Here is a 16,608-nt window from a genome sequence, read left to right on the forward strand (position 1 = left end):
GAAGTGGTTTCTGAGTTAAAGAGGTAATTTGTAGATATTTCCAGAACTATGAAAGTCAAGAATGGTTTCATGCACTTCCTATGGACAAAGAAGTGGATTCCACTCCAATCACTCAATCCTTGTTTTTCTATTCGCCTGATATTCATACAGGGACAAAGGTGGATCTGGCTTCCAGTCTACTCCATTTCAACCAATCGTTGATGCTGTCTTCTATTAGTGGTCCCTTACCCTCCTACTATCATTCTCCATTCCCTATATTGAAAAGATTCAACCATTCCTCACAATCACCCCAATTGGTCTATCCTAAGAAACTGATAGTAAGCCGTCGAACTCCGATCAATGCACAGAGTGAAGCTGATCTTAAATACATTTTCAATCATACATCTCATCATCCTCTCTTTCGTCAAGTGGATGCTGTGATTTGTATGTTTTATCCTGGTCAGTGTCAACTCTTCATTCCATTCAATAAAACTGTTGTATTTGTTCCAGCCCATCGTTTTCTTCTTCAGCGCTGTTCACCTCGTTCTGTTCATAACCTGATGTATTGGATGTTTTCTAATGTTTCCAATGTTATTGTCAGAGCTGCCAGTGTTTATGATGCTGAATACATCAACTATTACACAGGAAGAACAGTTCCGGTAATTCAATCATCCTCCTTATTCGCATATTCAAGCCCAACCACGTTTAATCCATCATTTGAGGAGGTTTTGGTGGGTCCATTCAAATCTGTTGATGTTCCATTTCTCACGAATCTAACCAATGCTTGTATTCGAAATGGATATTCCTGCTCATTTACAACTGTTCTCACAAAACTAGGTCGGTCATGGAAATGGGAAGATCTACCCAAATTCAAGGCTATTATTGTATTTCCATATGCAGTACTCTCTTATTATCTTAATGATATCTTTGCTTCGTGTGTTCCTTTGTTTGTCCCTTCGCCTCAATTCCTCCTTTCTCTCCACATTCTAACTGATTCTCGCAATTCAGATGAAGTTTATTGTGGCCGTTATTTCGTTCCTCCTCCTCGTCATCCTAATTCTCGTCATCTCTATGATCCAGAAAATCCCTCGAATTTGGCTCGATTGTATTGGTTACGGTTTGCTAGTTTTTATTCACCAGCGACTGTTCAGTTTGATAGCTGGGATGATTTGGTGAGAAAGTTGCATTCAACCAATCTCACAGAAATGTTTTTGAAACGAAAGAAAGAGAATGAACAAGTGCGAAATCACAATACCAATGAGTGGAAGCAACTATTGCGTGAGATTAGTGTCAACCGTTCGATCCCTGCTTCTTATCAAGAAGCTCTGCGTTTATTTCAAGTTGAATCTTTCTTTACTTTCTCTGTTTGTAACAAACACTCTAAACCACTTGAGACTTGAAATAATCTTCAATTCCAAAGACCTTTTGATCATCCACTCTCTGCTTCCGAACCACTAAACTGGCCAAACGTTTTGTTTCATCCTATCTTTCATACTAAACATCCAATATCACCTTCAAGAACTCCGTTCGGAACTCCATCAGATCTTCCATCCACAGATCCTTTGAAGTCTTGTTCTTCAGCTCTGTCATCCTGGTAGTTATAGTACTGATCTCTTTCTTCAACTCATCACATTTCTCTTTTGTAAGTCCACTTAATGGAATAGACATTAGGTAATCGTAACTCGGTGAATCACTCTTAGAGTGGGCAAGCCGTATCATTCCACTATGTTCAATCTCTTCTTCAATCTCCTTAAGAGGTCGATTGCGCAAGTTCAGGGAACCTGAAATAATCGATTCCAAAAATCGAGACTTATTCTGCAAGAAGGTTAACTTGTCATTCATCTGCTCTAATAATACTTCACGTCGTTTTTGATAGAATGGTAATCGATACTCAATGAAACTATCCAAAATAGCTTCAGCACTCTCATAGTGCTGAATGTGTCCTTCAGAATTAAATAAGAAATAATTAGTTGTGCTTCAAATGATTCATCATTCAATTCTCTACCTCACTGTGGATACTAATTTGAATTCTTTCATTGTTTTCTCAAGATCATTTCTTAACTCCTTTCCAGCCTCTTCTTTCACGTTCACAGTAAAGGAAACTTCTGTGTCTGTATGATTCTCTTTGAAACTAGATACAAGTTTCCCTTCCTGAATCATTTCACAGAGCCAATTCTTATAGTCTTGAGTCCATTTGCCTATGGGCAACTCACTAATCACAACAGTATGATCATTCTTCCAGAATGCACGCCCTCGAATTTGATATGATGAACCCTGTTGACTCAATGTTCCAGTGAAACCTCTATACCAAGGATGTAAAGGAGTTGAAGGAGTTTCACCTTGAAATCAATCAACCAATCATTTCACACCTTTTAATTTCATGATCATTCGATCAACAATTTCAATAGGATTATGATTTGGTATGGTGGTACTCCAACCAGTTCCAATTCCTGTTGCTCCATTGATTAGTACCATTGGTACAACAGGCAAGAAACAAACAGGTTCAATCCGAATACCCTCCTCATATTGCGCTTGCAACAATGATTCATCTTCATTCTTCATGATGGTGTGTGTAATTGGTGCTAAACAAGTGTAAATATACCGAGGAGAAGCACTATCTTTGCCTCCTAGTAATCGTGTACCAAACTGACCATTTGGTTGGAGCAGATTTAAGTTATTGCTTCCAACATAGTCCTGTGCCATACTCACAATCGTTTGATTCAATGATTGTTCTCCATGGTGGTATAACACAGTCTCACTAATATACCTAATAATATCAATTCATGCCCCATCCTTTACCCTGATAACTGAATCACTTTGATTTCCTTGTCCAGTTTCCGTTGTAAGCATCCATATAACACCTTTCTCTGTGATGGTTTCAATCCATCAACAATTGAGGGAATGCTTCGAATGCAGTCCTGACGACTAAACTGAATCAACTCCTTGTTCACAAAATCTGTTATCGAAAGATATGAATTTGCTACGAATTATGGAATTCCACAAAACCCCACAATAATCGACAACTCGATCTTCAGTCCATTCATTCATCCATTCTTTCCGTTCCTCACATCGCTTGCGTCGAAAACACATATCAATCAAGTCCTCTTCTGGTTGTGACATGGGTAGAAATGGAATCACATGGGAATCCAACTCACTGAAATACTCTTTGCCTTCCTTTGCTGTTGAAGTACCCAAACCCTTATAATATCTATCATGAATTCCCGCGGGAATAGTTTACTTGATATGCCATTGTTTCTGATCCTGTGTCTGAATCCAATTATGGAACTGTGTATACGTATAGAATGAATGACTCTCAGAGCCTCGTGTAGCTCTGACAATTGGTGTGATGAATTGAGACACATATCCTAATCGAAGAAGCGATGGCCAATAAGTAGCGAACAGATTGAGAATTAGTCCTTTGATATGCGATCCATCATAGTCCTATCTCACAATCAACACTCTATCTCACTTGATCAGTCATCGTTAACAAGTGCCCATAACGAAGAGAATCCGTTGTCTCATATTCTTTACCATATTTCAAACCTAAAATTCGGACCAAATTCTGGATTTCCTCATTTTCTAGACTGGCTTTTTCACTCACATCTTTCACATTCAATACTTTCCCCTAATGCTGAGGCATTCGCTTCATTCCAACCTTCAAGGGAAACACACCATAATTATCACGACCCACTGTTCCTAGTCCACCTACTGCCAGAGCTTTGGCTGAGTCTCCTTCAGTTACAATCAATGTCGTTTCATTAGAGCGACGTGTGCCTGCATTATTAGCATCATCCAGCTTTGGGATCCCGAGAATTCGAGAAGCCTTCACACCACTGCCTTTTCGTAAGGATTCTTCGTCCTTGATCTTCATTGAAGCAGCAACCAGCTCAGGGAGACCTGATCTCATGATTTTCTGGAGGAATGAATCCGAAAGGTGTGGTGTGCTTCCGAATTCCTACACGTAAGAAGAACATGGCAATGTGACTTTGACCGAAGTAGTCAGGAAATCTTTCGTTTGCGTGTCAAACGTAGGATTCTCGATCAAACAGTTGCAGAATACACTCAGATGCTGGCGAATCAGCAATGGTTTCACAGGTCGCTTCAAACGTTTTTCTAAGAGTGGTTGAAGGTGTGAAACCAGTTGATCCGTGAGATATGTCAGGTGTTTTCCACCTCGTGAGGTACAGATTCCATTTACAAAACTCATCTACAGAATAGTCATCTGATTTAAATACAGTAACTGGGAAAATACCTTCAGTACGTGTTGGGACCACAGCATATTGCCAACGGGGATTTGTCGAAAATACCAATTCTCCCAGAATGCGATTATCAGCTCCTTCTTTCGCTTCAACCTCACTGTCCATCGTTTTCTATAATGATATCTCGTTGTTTCTTCCTACAATGAACAATTCAACGTAATCTTCAAATCCTTTCACATTTACTCTCTCTCCATTCCAGTATACACGTACGCCTTCATTAATAATACCAGCAACATCGATCACACGACGATGCATAATGCTGATCATGTCATCATCAAGAGATGAATATCCAAATAACGATAAATCAGGCTTAAATTGGATTTCTGTATACTCTTTGCTTTTTGAGGCTTTGGTAACACGTGGTTTATCCTCGATTTCCATGTGATTATGGAATGTCTATTCCATCATGTACACATCGTTTCAATTACTTGGACAAATCGCTTTCCATTCGATACTGTCTCAACACGGAATTCAGTACTGTAGATATTAGTGAGTTTTGCTCCATACCCATTCCGTCCTCCAGTAACTCAAATTCAGGAATCAATAGCTTACTTACCTTTCTTGGTAGTATCATCGAAATTTGTTCCAGATAAGAGTTGACCAAAGATCAGTGATGGTACATACATGTCGAACTCAGGGTGCATCACAACAGGAATTCCATTTCCATCATTATACACAGTGATCAACCCGGCTTCCTTATCGACTGTCACTTTGATTGTCGTCATTTCAGGGCTGCGCTGTTTGTTATCTACAGCATTTACAAGGATTTCATCAAAGATCTTCAGTAAACCAGGATTCTGCAAGTCATCATTCTTCTCCATTCTTACATATTTCACATCTCGATGAACCATAGATTGACTTGCATCATTGTAAACCCACATATGCTGAGTTGTTGTCGTAATCGACCCAACTAGAGATTACATGACCTTAACTCGATTTCTCACTATAACTATCCGGCCGTTTCAAAATATGTTCCCGTTGTGTCAGTTTCTGATAGTTCTCTCCAATTTGCTTTAGAATAACTTCATTCTCTGTGGAAAAGGAACGGAGATTGCTATAGAAAATGGAAGGAGAAGCGCAAGAAACAACCTATTCAGTCCACTATCCACAACAATTCCTACTCGCAACCCAGCAAGACAGAAGGACCGTCGAAAAAGAGAACGATTGGCAACTCTGCGGCAAACCTTAGCTGCCAACATTGTCTTTATAAGAAACAACTTAAGTTACAATACAACACAAAAGCAGCTCCTTCCTCGAATTCTTTGCAATGCTTCACCTATAATAATCTTATCTTCACTTGCCAATGTTGTTGACTTCTTGAGTTCCGATAAACACTGAACAGCTATATTTACATCCATATTCTCTGGATCAATTTCAAAGTCCTCAAGTTCCACAATTTGCCTGGAAATCTGAATAATCTTGTTTTCAAAGTAGATGCTATTAGCAATCGTGGAATAACCGAAACTAATAGCCTTTAGTAAAGAATGGGATGATTCAACCAAACTAAAGGCATCCATGAAACGAATCACAATAACATCAAATTTAAGTCCATTCTGTTCTAACTGTTGAACAAAGGTAAAAAGAGAGTCCATTCCATTATTCTCGATAAAATCAATGTAGAACGAATCTAGTTGTCAACATCTTCACTATTGACAAACTGTTAGTTATACTTCGAGATATCAGATCCATCATCATATTCATATATGCACTTATGGAAGGATTTGATAACAAAGGAAGAAGATGATTCAGAACTGCTGATGCTAATTGGTCCATATGATCCTTAACTAATTATCATTCATTCATCTTAAAACAACAAATCTCCATAAGTCGGACCAAGATTGATGACATGTGATCGATCTGTTCTTTTTCGTTTTCTAAGAGAGCTTTCTCCAAACACTTTGCTAACATCTCAACAAACCCAGTTTCGAAGAGATAACAAGCACGTTGTGATACTAGATGACATCAACACACCATTCTTACAATCTATCTCTTCGTCTTCAGATGGTGTGTAAATCTTCTCTGTGATCGCTAGGAAGAAATCAAGCCATTTTCGGTAATCCTCAATACTCTCCTTGATTTCTGGAATACCATCATTCCGGACAAAAAAGAGAAGGAATTGAATGGCTGAAGGATCCAACTCATCGTCAAACCTCAGGTACTGATCATTCTTCATAACACTCGAGATCATGGCATTATAGAATCGATTAACATATCGACAGAAATCAGCTCGATTTCCGTCAATGGTCTGATCAACTGTCATGTTAATCAGATGTTGAACAGCCTGATCAATCTGTTGGATGGCTCCACATCGTAGCATGGTTCCAATGGCTATGTTCATGAGTCATTCCAAATCAGTACCATGCTCAGCTAACACTGAACAGAGTTCCAATACCCGTAAGCGTGGTTCTTTTGGTTTCTCATCAATCCCTAACACAGTATTGAAGACCCTCAGTACAGCTGTTGAGGAAGGAAGTGAAGCATAGGAAGTGGACTGTGGTACAAACGGTTTGCAAGTGGTAAGTGAGAGGAGAATCACATCAACATTCTCCAGCAGAAGAGTGTAAGTGGATGGATCTAAATGACACTGAAATGCAAAACACATACGCACAATACTCGACAACACGATTAGGAAGCATTCTCTCACATAATCATCTGTGAAACGCCTTCCTACACTGACAATGATGTCCAGTAATCCCTTAGTACTTATAACATTGATCACTTCTTCATCTAAGGATCAAATTTTGTATGCGTTCATACTGGCATCGATTACTATGATGCAAAGAATTGTGACAAAATAACTCACGATTTCAGTCTGATCAAAAAAGACATTAATACAGCGAATAATTGGTTCGACTAATTTCGAAGCATATTTCAGACGAGATGAACCTATCAATCATATATTTTGAACAGAATTACGATCCTTAACAAAGGCGAGAACGGCGTTTCGGTCGACCAAAATCTTGACGAATTGTGGAGAATCATAATAATGTGAGAAAAGATAGGAAATAGAAAGAAAATCACTCACTAAGTCAGAAATACCCTCGAACCCTACCTGTAGTCAGAACACCCATTGCGATCGGTTCGAAATCACGCTTCAGCTCTGGATATTTGTTGAGAAAGAGTCGTTCCGATGAGAGGGAATTCTTGAATTCCAGAGTTTGGTCTGATTTTTGCATCAGTACCAAGATGGCAATCATTTGTTTGAGTGTATTGGAAACCTCAGCAGCACAGTTTCCAACGATAAATAACATCGAATACAGTTGGTAAAAGAGAGTAGATCTCCATGGAAGAGAAATAACAGAATTTGGGTCTATTTCTGATAATCGAGCACTGTGTGTACCCTGATGGAAGATAGTGTAGAGAACATCAATTCCGTATGAAACACATTGATATGCCCCACGAGAAACGATAAATGTGACACCACTGAAAATGAGTTGTAATCCATCTCGAACCTTGGGGAAATCACCCTGTTTCATGGTTACAACAGTCTCTAGATGTGATAAGATAGCATAAGAATGACTTTCGTGAAGAATAACGAGAAGGTGAAGTAATTCTTGAATCACCGAAACATCCTTACAAGCAGCAATCCAATGATAGATAGGTGAATAAAGAGGATTAAAGATATCAATTGCAAGTTTTTCCTTTGCTAAGCAATCACAAATCCATTTCGTGGTGGAACACAATTCAGATCGATTCTGTGGTGAATAATCTGAATTGATAAGAGTATTGAAGCGACTAAATAATGTCTCTGGATCCCTGAACATGAACATGGAATTCCATTCTTACACAACTTTCGCTTCCTCTTCGGTTATCATGTATAGAAAAGTGGAAGATTCGATTCGATAATCTGAAAAGGATTTGGTATCTTCTAATTCAAATCCATTGTAGTAGATTATCGTTTTCAACGCATTTAAGCCAAATAATGACTATGATTAATAACATAGAATGTTTCTACGAGACATTTCTCCTTTAATTCGGCAATCGAGACATCCGATGTTAATCGAAGCAATCTGCGCTCTTTCTTGTGTTGGATAAATACTTGGAGATTCGAGTAAGGATTTTCTTTCACGGCAGAGAGTTTGGTGTCTTTCGATTTCAAAACGGTTAACAGACGCGTAGTGGGAAGAAGGAATTCCCCGCGATTATGGATTGAAATGGTTTCTGTAGCTTTTAGATCGATTTCATGATTCTAATGTTCATACATCGGCATAAAATTAACATGACGAAGAGAGTCAATAAGAAATTGTACAGTTGCATTCAATTGAGAACTAATATCCCAAAAGACAGTGGTTTGTTGATTTGATGGAAGCTCGATCGGAATCTAAATGTTATTGGAGCGTTTTAAAAAGACTTGGATTGAACACAGTAACGATGTCGACTCTTCTGATTCAAAACTCTCCAGAGATGCATCATCGGGAAGCGTTTCCCCGTTGTTCATTAAACATAAATTTTGTGGTGCGACGAAAAGTGAAAGCTAGATGAAAGAAGTCCATCAAGAATACAGCGATTCTCTCTTTTAGATCCCTCACCGTTTTGGATTTGGAAATGCTGTATACTTTATCATTCCCCGTAGGGAGACACACAGGGAGAGAGAGATTCTTTTCTTCAATTAGGATTACAGCAGCGGGAGGGAGATTATAATCTTCCAGTGACATTGTTGACGAATTCAAAATCGTTCCATCATAACGGAATTGGAAATCAACATTGCGAAGGTTTGCAAAACGCTATACTAAGAACCATACCCCATTTCCTACCATTACAACCAAATCCTTCACATCCTTCATGATCGAATCAACGTTGGCAATAATTCTCACTCGTCGTTTGTTATATTCAAAAGTATACTGCTGCTTCATAACGTCTACATCATAATAAAACGACTCTCCATCAAAAAGAGAAATGGATTGAAGAGAAATAGCATCCTCCAAAACAGTATCGCCTTTAAACAACTGGACCCGCTTTCGATGACACTTGTTCATGTCCTAGAGTCAACAAAGTAGAATCATCCCATACAGCCACACTATTACGAAGATCAGCAACCGTTGCCTTTTCATCGATTTCAACGTTGATAATCTTCGACTCATCCTTTGTCAACATACCTTTCAGTAACATTGTATCTAAGAAAGAGGAATCTGATAAACAAACAAGAAGCACTTAGAAAAGATCATCCACACCAGAATACCCTGAACATCCTAGTGGAGGAATACGCAGTTCTGACAGGTGTAATGAGTGCATGGATCGCTTGATGCCATAGATGAATATGGACTTGTTATGTGTATAAAGAGAAAGATGAGAAGGCAGTCGGATCACCTGAAGGAGACCAGAAGTCTCACGGAACTCATCAGGAGGCGTGATTCCTCGCCACGGTTGTAATGCGATTACACAATCACCATACTTCAGAAGTGTTTTACCATTAATTTCGGGGTGGATCGTAGCTACTGCAACTGTGTTTGAATTGTGAAGAAGGATTTTGATACGAGAAAACAGGGCAATCTGTAAGCGAGTCTATTCTTAACTAAAGGAGTCACATATACATCATCAGCAAGTATATCAGAAAGATTTAAAACGATTCTACCCACAGAACCTTGTTCTTTGCATAGAGAACAGAAAGAAGATATTAAGGTAAGAACTCGAGTAAGAAGTGCCTTCTCATCTGTCTCTGAAACAATAGAATAGGAAATAGAGGACAGTAGAGAAGAATCTGTTTCATATTCACTAAGATCCAGGGATTGACAGAAAGGGATGACTTCAGCTTGGTCTACTATTACAGATAACCAGTTTTCACCTACTTTTACCATACTTGGAATAGTTCCAAGCTGTTAGTTTTGGTTGTGAATCTTTAGAAACAGTTGGTGCTTTCCGAAGGGTGGGCAGTTTAGAAAGCAAATTCATCACTTGTGATTTCGATTCCGATGATAAAATCAAAACCCGTTGCTTGGAATGAATGCCTTGCGAAATAAACAACTTTTGAATGGTGTTAGCTTGCCTGATTCCAACTTCCTCTGAAAGAACCATCAACGATCCTAGAGATATTCCAGCTCCACAGGCATTATCCAAATCACTGCAACCCGTAGAAAGAAGTGATTGGCCATACAACCACGATTTGGTTCCAGGAAGAATCGTTTTCCTTGTGTCACCACGAAGCGATGAACCAGGAGTGAACTTTCTGAATGAACTCATCAAGATTGACGATTCTACAGAATCGTGGAAAAAACCGTGGGTATTTGTTAATAACAGTAGGTCATATGCAATTACTATCATATAAAGATGCGCTCGCTAGTTGATAAAACGCTTTTTGTTATAGGTAGTAGAGTGTAGGAGCCGTTTTGATTACTAGTTGTCTTCACTGTGTTACTATGCTCTAAACACTATCTGAGTTATTACATTCAAGGGGATGTCTCTAGGCAACGATGGAATCCCAACTTGTTGTCGTTGTTGCATTTTTCATCGTTAACACGTGAGAGTAGATTTTTGCTAGTGATATGTAGATAGACAGTTCTCAGAAATGAGTTTTCCTATAGGAACCCTCCTTCCAGTCTCCCATTCCTTACGTGGCGAGTCTGTGAATCAAACCATACCAGGTCGTTTGCTGAAAGAAGTTGATAGAAAAGGTAACCATTTCCACGATGGTACAACTCTGAATTGGTGTTGATATGCAGAACTCGGTGTGAAATCAAATTTAGATATGAATGAACGTTTATCAAAACGTCGACATCGTGTCCAGATACCTGTTGTGCACGAATCCAACAAGATATCTGAAAGCCAGACAGAGTTCAATGAAGAAGATGAACTAATACCTGAAGAAATTGTAAAAGATATAAAGAATCAAATTTCTAAAGAAAGGGTTACAGAACAACCGCAAATGGAATCGGATTCAGCATCACGAGCCAAAATCGAGGATTATGTGGAGGAGCAAGATGGACGAACAGAAACATCTGTGGAATCCCCAAATGAATCGATGGAAGAAGATGAATACATTGAAGATGAAGACTCATCAGTAACACAACTGGAATACTATCTAATATCTGTTGATTCTAGTCCAGAGAAGGACTCTCTCTTCTCGTTTGACCTGATGACAAATTTTGCTGGCATCAGTTATTGTCATATTATGGCTGAAGATGGTACTTGATTATTTGGAATTATCAAAATAGGGTCAATATTGATCAGCCAGCAGGTCAAGCACCATTCACGGGGGAACATCGTAGAAGGGCAGAGCGTTTCAATAGAGATTCCTTCTCCTCACATTTCGAAGAAAACAGGACATACACGCATACCCTCCTATGTTCAATGTGAAACACTAAATCCTCGAAATCATAATGGTGGGATTATTTGGATTCCATAATCGTAGAGAGAATGATTACTCCAAATATTCCTTTAAAACCTTATTCGAACCAAGATGATATGCACATGTCTGATGTTATATTGCGCATTTGTATTGTTTTAATTGTGTTAGTCTTACTTGGTATTATTGGCGGTATTGTTGTTATGCAATACCGAGAGTAAGAATGTGGATATCATGTGATGCATAGACATTCCTTATCTAAAGATTTGTATTGATCTATGATTACTAATTAATGAATAGTGATCAAGAGCGATGTACGTTACTTCCAACTCGATTTGATTCGCGTTCATTCCCACGGAGTCGAACGACCTCTTCCTTGTATCATGTATCACAGTCAACAGGAGCATTGGATTCATTATCGAAGTATAGAGAGACCAAATTAGGCGATGAAGATATCGAGGTTCAATTTCGGAAAACGGGATATCGTCATGGAATCCGTAATTCAATGCGAAAAACAGTATGCCCTACATGTGGATTTGGGGAGGTAAGATGAGCTATAGGTGGATCTTGTGACTATACAGCTGATGGTCATTGCAAAGAGTGTGGCACTGTGCTGTTGTAACTGATTATCTAATGTTTGTTTCACAGCAACGAGAACAACTCATTATCTATAAGATGAAGGTGGTTTTAATCGCGATTCTCGCTGCAATAGCTTTTTCTCTGAACGAAGCTGTTCCTGGAAAGAAAACCTTGGTGATCCTGGAGAAGATGGACTATAAGACCAGCCACTCCCTTTTCTTCGCTAATCTCGTCCGTAATCGTTGCTATGAGAGAGGCTAATTAATAGGCAATGGTTGTGATCTCACCTATGTGAGTGTGACTGATTCTTTTGAGATCTCAAAGTATGGCGAGTATAACTATGACAATATCGTTGTTATGCTTTCGTCTTCGAAGAAATACGATTCATTGAAGAAGAAGGAGTTTAGAAGTTTCCTGGATTTCCAGGGAAGCATTTTCTTGGCTTTTGCTGACACTCCCTCGGATTTTGTACGAGATCTAGCAGGCTACAGTGGTGTTGAAATTGATGCAGACGGAAGCACAGTTGTAGACTATTTCACATCGAAAACAGATCCTACTCTCTTCGCTTCATCGAATTATCCCAAAGTCAGGGTTAGAGTGGTGGTTCATTCATAGAACGTTCATTTGGTGGGTGATTTGGCTTCTTACACTGGTTCAATTCTCTATCGTGGTATGGGTATGCGAGTAGATGAAAACAATGTCCTTGCCATTCGAGCTCTGGCAGGTGATGTTGCGACCACAGCTCTCTCACCCTCAGGAGTAGCTCAGGTATCATCATCTCCTTTGTCTTATTCTTAGCGTCATGCATCGTCAGTGGTATTAGTGGCTGCTGTTCAGACACGAAGCAACAATCGGATTGTAATCTCAGGTTCACTAGCCATGTTCAGTAATGAATTCTATCTGCAAAGCCATGATAATCAAGTGTTTGGAAACAGTCTTTCACTCTGTAAGGAAGGAGTATGTGACTGATTATCAGGGAGTTTTAAGTTCTCGGGTTACCTTCGTGTGAGCAACATCCAACACTTCAAGTACAATCGTGCTGACGATACAATCGAGAAGGAACATGAGATCATCGTACAGGATGTGAAGAAGCCAAATCTTCCTACTTCACAGTAAGAGCTGAAAATAGGATGAACAATAGTTATGGTGAGCCAGAAGTGGCTGGAAGAAACATTGTGTATCGAATTAAGGATGAGTTGTACTATTCTGTAATGGTAGAGGAGTGGAATGGAAATGAGTGGGTGAAGTATCATGTTGATATTTGAGGTATATATGACAAGTAGGCTGATGACCTTCAAATTGAGTTTGTGATGTTAGATCCATATGTTCGAAAGAACTTAACATTTGTAGCTGATCAGGAAGATGTTGACTACTTTACTGTATGAACGAGATATGAATTTGATGTAGATTATCAAAGTACCAGATGTTTATGGAATTTACAAATTCCGACTGTTTTATCAGCGACAAGGAGTCTCTTTGATCAATGAAAATACTCAAGTGTCAATTCGTCCTTTCAAGCATAATGAATTCCCACGATTCATTCTAGCTGCATATCCATATTATGTTGCGTAGGTGTTATTCCAAGAAATGAATGATAGAGCGATGATAACGATGCTTGCTTTCGTTGCCTATGTTTTTGTGTTCCTCTTCAGTGGAGAAAAGCAGAAGCAGGATTAAGAATGTTCCTTTGTTTGTTATGATGAGCCAATTCCAAGATGATGGATTCCCGTGATTGTTGCATTTTAATGATTCTTAGAATCAATGATGCAGTCAATTCTCTGTGTACTCTGTTTGTTGTTCTACAAGAAGATGATATATAGTTCTAACCCTCTTTGTTTGTATGACTGCAACTTCTCCTCCCTCGAATATTGTAGTCACAGATACAGATGGAAAGGAAATCATGAGTCTCTCGATTGTTCGATATACCTATATCCAACGCATTACCTTATCTTGCTCCGAATCTGATGTGAAGTGGTCTATCGACCCCCCTCTTCCCTCTTCACTGACATTGAATAGGAATACAGGAGTGATTAATGGTCAAGTTGTGTCCTTATTGCCAGAAACCACGTTTAATATTACAGCTACAAACAGTAATGGCTCTGTATCAATTCTTTTTCCCATTACAGTCACCTCCTGTCCTTATGGTGAGTTCTTGTATCCCAAAACGACTCTTGGAGATCAGGGCCTGTTCAAACTGATGAAAGGAAAAGAGGAAATGTATACTGCCTATCTTTCGCCAACAGGTATTGTCAATGCCATTTGTATCCCTTATGACACTTATTCTTATGTATTTAATTGTATGGCAGCGACATATGATGCGTGTATTGTAACAGTAGTGAATGAATCAGGACTCATCATCAAATCCTTCCAAGTGACAAAGAAGGTAACACAAACAGGACAATTCGAGATGATTCCACAAACTGTACCAACTCCATACACACCCGAAAATCCAGTCCTTGTAGTGTCAGGTACTACGGCCTCTATCTTTATAAGTGCTGACACAGTTCACGGGAATTTCACATTTACTCCTTCTCTTCCATCTACTGTCACATTCAACCACGACCGTTCGAGTCTTCAAGGCATATTTCCTGAAAGTGGGTCGTATCAGTACACTGTAGAATGTTCCAACAGTCTCGGAAAAGGTTCATTTGTTCTTCGAGTCAACGCAGATCTCTGTGACAGTCCTCTTCTGTTGGCTCAGCTGAGTCGAGTTCAAGGTCAGACATCGGAATCTATGAATATCACCAATAGCAAGGGAGAAGTGGTATTTGAATATCAATTTAATGGTAATTCGATGAGAGTGAATCTCTGTCTGCCTCAGGATGAATACATGGTTCACACTTACACGACTAGTGAGACAGGATGGTATGAGAATGCAGGATTAGTGATTCATGATGCTTCGCATGAGATCATTGGAATGTATTGGATGCATGATGGTGAATACGAGAGACATACGCGTCTAATTCTTCGGTATGCTGTAGAAGAAGGATCTTCCTTCAAGTATCATCATGGATTCATGTCAGAAAAGTGGACCGAAGCTAGTTATCGAGATTCTTCATGGAGTACTGGATCAGTGGGGAACTGGGGTTCATTTGATGCGGATGTGTATTTTAGGAAACTGGTTGAGTTGGGTAAGGATATTCGATTTGGCATTGTGTTGGTGAATATGTTTGTTGAGGGTACGGTGGAATTGTATGTGAACACTGTACTTGTCTGGAAGGCAACAGTATTGAAAGCAGAGTGGAAACGACTCTCACTCCAAGCGTCTCTCTTTGAAGCAACTTCAATTGTTGCAGTGAAGTTAACCAAGAGTAATCCTTCTCAAACTACCGTCATATTCGATTTGCAAGTTCAACCTCTCTTTGCAAATTCATTGATGCGTTCTGAGCAAGGAACAGCAAGCGATGATCGGGTGCCTCCAGATCCAACTCATCCTGCTTCGAAAGCATTTGATGGTGATCCAATTACTTATTGGGAGTCTTCTATTCTGCCTTCTTCTCTTACTTTTTCCTTTGCTAAGAGTCGTGAGGTGGCAGTAAATGAGATTCGATTCTACTGTATGACAAACACCAAAGAAATCCCTACATCTCTTCGAATTGAAGGAGTAAGGGATAACACCACTTCAACCGTATTAGCGACTCTGTCAACACTCACATTCTTCAAGGGAAGTGGATTCCACTCTTTCTATTTCCCTAATCTTTCACCATATCCAGCCTATCGTATTGTGTTTGAAACGAGTGAGAGTACTCACATCCGAATGTACGAAATACGGTTCTATATTCGGAACTCCCTCACATGTAAAAAACAGTTCCGTCTAAGTGCTCTCCACACAAGTGAAGTTGCATATCAGAGCTGTCCTCTGGGTCAGGTGGGTGTGAAACAGATGCGTTGTATTGACCAGGAGAATCGTGCTGTTTGGATAGATGACCGATCCTCTTGCTTACAAAAGTATCCTTCTTCTGGAGTTGCTTATGTGGATACTGCCTTCACTCTTACAAACATCACATTATCGGAATGGGAGTATCCAATTAAGCGTGACTTTGCTACAATTATCACAACAGAATTGACAGTGAAGAACAATGAAACTGCCTATACGTTTGTACGGGATCTAACAGATGATGCCGTTTGTTCGATGGAATTTCGTGTTCGATTTACTCTAGAAGAAGATATTGGTGATTATGTGCAACGACATATGAAGTACTTGATAAACGATCTTGACAGGATGTTGAAAGAAAAGTACAAGAGTACACATCCTTATATTAGTATCACTGCCAATAATGGTCCAGATCTATATGAACCTATTCCTTGGGGATCGTATATTCGTAATACGATTATCGGAGGTATTTTGCTGGTAATCATTGTCGTGTTGTATTTGCGTGCAAGGCCTAAAGGAAAGGGAAAGCAATTGTATCGAAAACATAACGATACAAACTCGGAAATAAGTAATCTATTAGTATCCGACTAATATTGGGTGTTTGTTGTAAATCTCAAAGACCACTTGACGTATTGGCA

General features: G+C 39.3%; 5 protein-coding genes across 5 annotated transcripts; 3 read left to right on the forward strand and 2 right to left on the reverse strand.

Moving 5' to 3' along the window:
• Nucleotides 1-80: 80 nt before the first annotated feature.
• On the forward strand, nucleotides 81-1,379 carry JH06_0422 (hypothetical protein; the record flags this gene model as incomplete). Its single annotated transcript, XM_014673953.1, has 1 exon — nucleotides 81-1,379. One exon carries the CDS (start codon nucleotides 81-83, stop codon nucleotides 1,377-1,379), a length of 1,299 nt encoding a protein of 432 aa, XP_014529439.1.
• JH06_0423 (DNA topoisomerase 2) lies at nucleotides 1,360-6,555 on the reverse strand (the record flags this gene model as incomplete). The annotated part of the gene is given in 20 exon segments (XM_014673954.1): nucleotides 1,360-1,461; nucleotides 1,492-1,954; nucleotides 1,985-2,318; nucleotides 2,349-2,746; nucleotides 2,779-2,959; nucleotides 2,991-3,187; nucleotides 3,218-3,420; nucleotides 3,449-3,604; nucleotides 3,635-3,934; nucleotides 3,965-4,186; nucleotides 4,215-4,335; nucleotides 4,387-4,634; nucleotides 4,667-4,764; nucleotides 4,795-5,148; nucleotides 5,189-5,327; nucleotides 5,360-5,440; nucleotides 5,471-5,865; nucleotides 5,909-6,022; nucleotides 6,053-6,190; nucleotides 6,210-6,555. The coding sequence occupies 20 exon segments, from the start codon at nucleotides 6,553-6,555 to the stop codon at nucleotides 1,360-1,362; spliced, it is 4,590 nt and encodes a 1,529-aa protein (XP_014529440.1).
• Nucleotides 6,556-8,763: 2,208 nt separating this feature from the next.
• JH06_0424 (hypothetical protein) lies at nucleotides 8,764-10,415 on the reverse strand (the record flags this gene model as incomplete). The annotated part of the gene is given in 7 exon segments (XM_014673955.1): nucleotides 8,764-8,793; nucleotides 8,822-8,962; nucleotides 8,981-9,217; nucleotides 9,249-9,334; nucleotides 9,410-9,740; nucleotides 9,752-9,996; nucleotides 10,031-10,415. The coding sequence occupies 7 exon segments, from the start codon at nucleotides 10,413-10,415 to the stop codon at nucleotides 8,764-8,766; spliced, it is 1,455 nt and encodes a 484-aa protein (XP_014529441.1).
• Nucleotides 10,416-12,150: 1,735 nt separating this feature from the next.
• Nucleotides 12,151-13,773, forward strand: JH06_0425 (dolichyl-diphosphooligosaccharide-protein glycosyltransferase 48kd subunit; the record flags this gene model as incomplete). The annotated part of the gene is made up of 9 exons (XM_014673956.1): nucleotides 12,151-12,331; nucleotides 12,365-12,687; nucleotides 12,712-12,864; nucleotides 12,895-13,042; nucleotides 13,073-13,208; nucleotides 13,238-13,349; nucleotides 13,380-13,475; nucleotides 13,504-13,664; nucleotides 13,695-13,773. The coding sequence occupies 9 exons, from the start codon at nucleotides 12,151-12,153 to the stop codon at nucleotides 13,771-13,773; spliced, it is 1,389 nt and encodes a 462-aa protein (XP_014529442.1).
• Nucleotides 13,774-13,936: 163 nt separating this feature from the next.
• On the forward strand, nucleotides 13,937-16,561 carry JH06_0426 (hypothetical protein; the record flags this gene model as incomplete). The annotated part of the gene is made up of 1 exon (XM_014673957.1): nucleotides 13,937-16,561. The coding sequence occupies one exon, from the start codon at nucleotides 13,937-13,939 to the stop codon at nucleotides 16,559-16,561; it is 2,625 nt and encodes an 874-aa protein (XP_014529443.1).
• Nucleotides 16,562-16,608: the final 47 nt, after the last annotated feature.

This window comes from Blastocystis sp. subtype 4 (genome assembly GCF_000743755.1).
Source record: "Blastocystis sp. subtype 4 strain WR1 chromosome Unknown seqid_0022, whole genome shotgun sequence".
NCBI lineage: Eukaryota > Bigyra > Opalinata > Blastocystidae > Blastocystis > Blastocystis sp. subtype 4.